Below are 5,282 nucleotides of genomic sequence, written 5' to 3' on the forward strand. Positions count from 1 at the left end.
CCCCACGAGGGCCACCTGACTTCCGGCTGTCCCTTTTCAACCCCACCTTTCCTGAAGCGCCAAAAACTAGCCCACTCTGTTAAAAGTCTCTTCTTTCCACTCTTTTCAAAGAGGATGACTTATTCTGACTTAGGCCAGGAATGATTTCATATTCTAAAGTGCCTTTGTGTTAAAATAAGGGAAATAACTGGAAAATAGATAAGTACTGTGGACAAGGTTTTGAGGGTGCAGAAGTTCTGCAAAGAACTCTGTCGTCCAGAGGCAGTCATGTTTTTCCCCTCTATGAGTCAAACAAGAAGAAAAAAATCTGTTTCGCTTTATATAACCGTACAGACACAGACTAGATTTGTAACTCACTCTAAGTTTGCTTTGCTCACATTTTAAACTATTGGAGATTGCTCCACTGGTATTAAATCACAGTGATGATGTTGATGATAATTCTTTACCCATGGCCACACAGAGTGCAAGTGACTTAGGCGGGATTTGCCCCAGATCGGCCTGGTGGCAAAATCTCAGCTCTTGTTACTGTAGCACGCTGCTCTTTGACAAGGCTGTGGATACAGTCATAGCAAATTACTCCTTTTTTTAGAAAAAAAATTAAATATTTATTTAATCCGAATTTTCTCTTTATTTTTCAGTGAATACTTGTAATATATTTTCTTTTCAGTTATACATATTCATATATATATTCATTCTTTTTCAGATTCTTTTCCCTTATAGGTTATTACAGAATACTGAGTATATCCCTGTGCTATATAGTAGGTCCTTGTTGGTTATCTATTTTATATGTAGTAGTGTCTGTATGTTAACCCCATGCTCCTAATTTATCTCCCCAAACTACTCTTCACACCAGTGCTGCACGCAGGCCCTAGACAGGCACTGCAGTGCAGGGACTGGTTATGGGCTGGGGGGATCAAGGGCCGAACAGGGGCAGTGACGTCACCCACAGATTTGCAGCCCCAGGAAGCCATGACAATCCTTGACTGAGAGGCTTGTGAGAAGATGAAGTTACCGGTAGGAGCAGGTCATCTGGGGAAAGCTGGAACCCCAACAGGCCAGTCCACAGAGGAGACCCAGCCGCTCAGAAGCCACTTGAGGCACAGAGAGAGAATAAGAAATCCCCTGATTTCTTCCTTGCTGTTACCTTCCAATCTCCTGACCGCACCTCTCAGAGGCCAAACCCAATCAGCAAACCCAGGAGCCCAGCAAGCCCACCTTTGTGGGTTGTTCCCTGGCTACACAGAGCAGGGGGCAGGGTCTGAGGGCAGACAGACCCGAACAGCCACACCCACACTGGATTTTGTTGTTGTTTTCCAGAACAAAGCACTTTAAGGCTCCTTTAAATAGCAAACCCCTAATGCCTTAAGACTAAGTTGATTTAACAAGAACAAAACGTTATTTAAAAATCATCTGTGACTTTAAAAACATCTATGATGCAAGCAGGTATCTGGTACACCTGTAACACCTGTAACGCACTGACTGCTGGGAACAAAGGAAGCATTCCTGGACACCGCCTTGCCAAGGTCCAATGGAAACAATTGCCAGGCTAATCGTTCAGAGGATAAAGTTTGTTTGACTTACTAGCTGAGGGAAAGGAAGCTGGCGACAAAGAGTATGGTCACCTGGCTGATATTTTTGGAAGACTAGCTTACCGAAACATTTTTGAGCTGGTCTTTTGCATGATTAGATGCGGTGTGAGGAGCTGGCAAGCTTGTGCTAAGAGTCCTGGACATAATTCTCGAGAAATGTGAGGGTGTCGGGGACGTCTGTGTCTCTGGAAGGTCGAGGAGAAGGTCCCAGAGTTCCAGGGGGCTGTGGTCTGGGGACTGATGGCGGCCACTTTCTGATTAATCACTGGGCATCAGGGAGAGTTAGAGCGCCCTCTAGGGAGAGCTGGATGGGCCTGGCGTGGGAGCAGGGCACCTGTCAGCCTTTCTGTTCTGCACTGTTGTCACCACCTGTGTCCTTTTTCTCCAAATACCCCATGATAGATGGCTGTGGTCTTATTAGCTATTGCGTCAGTGATGACTTTGTCCCGCACTTTTTTTTTTTTTTTTTTTTTTTGCGGTACGCGGGCCTCTCACTGTTGTGGCCTCTCCCGTTGCGGAGCACAGGCTCCAAACGCGCAGGCCCAGCGGCCATGGCTCACGGGCCCAGCCGCTCCGCGGCATGTGGGATCTTCCCGGACCGGGGCACTAACCCGTGTCCCCTGCATCGGCAGGCGGACTCTCAACCACTGCGCCACCAGGGGAGCCCTGTCCCGCACTTTTTGAAGGAGGTGGCTAAGTAGGGTGATTTAAGGTTAAGATCACAGACTTTGGAGTCTATGTTTTCCCCTTTTTTTTTAACATTTTATTTATTTTTTATGTACATAAATTTTTATTGAAGTATAGTTGATTTACCATGTTGTGTTAGTTTCAGGTGTACAGCACAGTGATTCAGTTATACATATAGATATATTCTTTTTCAGATTCTTTTCCCTTACAGGTTCTATTTTTCCTTTTATCTTCAAAAATCTGTCCCCTTTTCTCTATTCCTACTACCACTGCCTTCATCTGCGCTTTTGGCCGCAGCTGCTAACTGCTCCCTGTCACCTGCCTCCTCCTCCTTGCTGCTGTGGCCAGTGGGATCCTCCTAAGTAGAGATCAGTCATGCTCAGCATCCTCGAAGGCTCCCCTAGCCTCGAGGATAATGTCCCACCTACCTGGGTACTCACCTACTAGACCAGCCCATCCTTCCGGGGTCAGGGTCCGTGCCGACCCCAGCAACTTGTAAGCACTGCCCGCCTTTGCCTCCCAGCAAAGCCAAGTCTAGACGGCAGGCTGGCCCTTATTCCTCTGAGTATTGCCCACCATCCTGTTACTGAGTCCAAGTTTGTACTGCTCACTGCACAACCGGCCAATAAATCCAGAGGTGAGCTGTTGGGGCAAGGAGTAGCGACTTTATTCAGAAAGCCAGCAGGCCACAATGCAGGGGACACAGGTTCGGGCCCTGAGCCGGGAAGATCCCACATGCCTTGGAGCAGCTAAGCCCATGCGCCACAACTACTGAGCCTGCGCTCTAGAGCCCTCGAGCCACAACTATTGAATCCTGTGCGCCTAGAAACCGTGCTCTGCAACAAGAGAAGCCACCGCAATGAGAAGCCCGTGCACTGCAACGAATAGTAGCCCTTGCGTGCCGCAACTAGAGAAAGCCCACGCACAGCGACGAAGACCCAACACAGCCCCCCAAAATAAAAATAAATAAATAAATCTTAAAAAAAAAAAGCCAGCAGGCCAGGAGATGATGGCCTAATGTCCCAAAGAGACATCTTCTCCAAGTTACAATTCAGGATTCTTTTATACTGAAAGGGGAAGGAGATAGAGTCGTGTTTCTGGCCAAACTTGGAGGGGAATGTGTTAATTTCTTCCTTCCTGCAGCCATTCACAGGTGGGCCTGGTCAGGAGGTTTCCTGTGAGCTTAACAAAGGTGTTTTAGCTTAAAGCTCATTCCCTGGGAGGTGGGGTTCCCAGAGATGGGCGGGTCATTATGTATAATTTAAGCTTATAGGCAACATCGCTTTAGTGATTAATTTGTAATAGGACACGAAGGTTCTTTTCTATTACAAACCAACACCTGGGACAAAAGCTGCACTCAGTGATATAGAACTGCACTTTACAGCTTACACAGTGTTTTCTCATCCTTGCTGAGTCACTCCCCACACTCAGGTGGAGGTATTTTCTAATTATACAGAGGCTTGAAAAGGTCCGTGAGCCAGGCTAGAACCTCCTGTGGTCGAAGCGGCGCTCAAGCTCCGGGTTCTCCGAGGGGACAGCATGTAGGACTGAACACTGCACAGACTCGGGCATGAGTCCCAGCCAGCGTGCACTGGCTGCGGTACTGACTTCACCTCCCGCATCCATGTCCTCATCCTTCAAGTAGACAGAAGTAATTCGTAGTCGGGTTTGTTATGAGGATGAAATGAAACAATGCCGCTGCCTGAGTTGCTGGAGTGTCTAACAGGGCCTGGCTTGCAGCCGACACTAAATGTGAGTTCCCTTTCTGACGCCAAACTTGGCGAGATGCTTCTCCTACTCCAACAGCGGCTCCTCCTCTGAGCTCCAGAGGCCACTGGGGTGCCAACTCTTGAGCCCCGTGCGCCTTTGGACCCGATAGGTGGCTGCGTCGGGTCCCAGCACTCCTTAAAGGAGGGTGGAGACTTCGGCCCTGAGGGAGAGGACGGTGGGGTGGAACTAAGGGGCCGTGGGAGGCCGGCCTGGATGCGGGGGCCTGTGGGGCGGCGTTGTTCCGCGGAGGGGACGCCGGCGCCCCGAGAGTGCACCCCACATTGGGGCCCAGGCACCCTCCCGGACCTCCAGGTTGCCGCCACCCCGGGGGGCAGCGCCCGCCCCCCCAGTTCACCTCTGCCCCTTCCCCCTCCCTTCCCAACTCCCGTACTGCCTCCCCGGCCGCCAAAAGCACGAGGGTCCCAGGGCGGAGAGGGCCGGGGGCCACAGCCGGCGCGCAGTCCGGCAGCGCAGCCCCGCCCCCATCGCGGCGCCGGCTGGCGGGAGGCGGGACATGCGCACCGGGCGGCGGGCCCGCGCTGGGAGGGGGGCGCGGGCCCGAGCGGGCGGTGCTGCGGGGAGCGGGCTGGGCGGGGAGCGAGGCGCGGGAGCGGGGAGCGCGCCGCCAGCGTCGCTGCCGCTGGACTAGGGCGGGTGTGCGAGCCCGGCGCGCCGCGCGCAGAGGATGCGAGCGGCAGGGAGCCGCCGCGCCGCCGCGCCCGGAGAACGCGAACGCGGGTGACCTCAGCCGGAGGAGAGCCGGGAGACGGAGGCCGCGAGCCCCGCGGGGATCCTCGAGGCCGGGGTGCGGGGGACGGCGGCGGCGCGGGAGTGCGAGGCGCACACCGGGCGGGGCTGGCGGACAGTGATGAGCGGGCGCGCGGGGAGGCTGCACGCCGCCGCCGCCCGGAGCATCCGCCGCCTGAGCTGCTGCTCGCGGCCCGGGCCCCGGCCATGGAGACGCTGAATGGCCCCGCGGCCGGCGGCGCCCCGGATGCGAAGCCGCAGCCGCCCGGCCAGCACCACCGCCACCACTATCTCCACCCGCTGGCCGAGCGAAGGCGGCTGCACCGCGCGCCCTCGCCCGCCAGGCCGTTTCTCAAGGACCTACACGGCCGGCCCGCGGCCCCCGGCCCGGCCGCCCCTTCCTCGGGCCGAGCCCCGGCGCCCGCCGCTCCGCGCTCGCCCAGCCTCGCAGGCAAGGCGCCGCCCTCGCCGGGGCCCCCGGCCGCGCCC

At 54.8% G+C, this 5,282-nt stretch overlaps 1 protein-coding gene across 1 annotated transcript in view; it reads left to right on the forward strand.

Moving 5' to 3' along the window:
• The first annotated feature begins 5,000 nt into the window (after positions 1-5,000).
• Positions 5,001-5,282, forward strand: part of LOC114892796 (microtubule cross-linking factor 1-like) — a 1,022-nt gene continuing 740 nt past the window's right edge. The window contains exon 1 of the mRNA XM_029218095.1: positions 5,001-5,273. Coding sequence (XP_029073928.1) covers positions 5,001-5,273 — 273 coding nt within the window. The remainder of the gene's footprint in view (positions 5,274-5,282) is intronic.

Source organism: Monodon monoceros, unplaced genomic scaffold (assembly GCF_005190385.1).
Source record: "Monodon monoceros isolate NGI ecotype Baffin Bay Population unplaced genomic scaffold, NGI_Narwhal_1 Super_Scaffold_1, whole genome shotgun sequence".
NCBI classification, from domain to species: Eukaryota; Metazoa; Chordata; class Mammalia; order Artiodactyla; family Monodontidae; genus Monodon; species Monodon monoceros.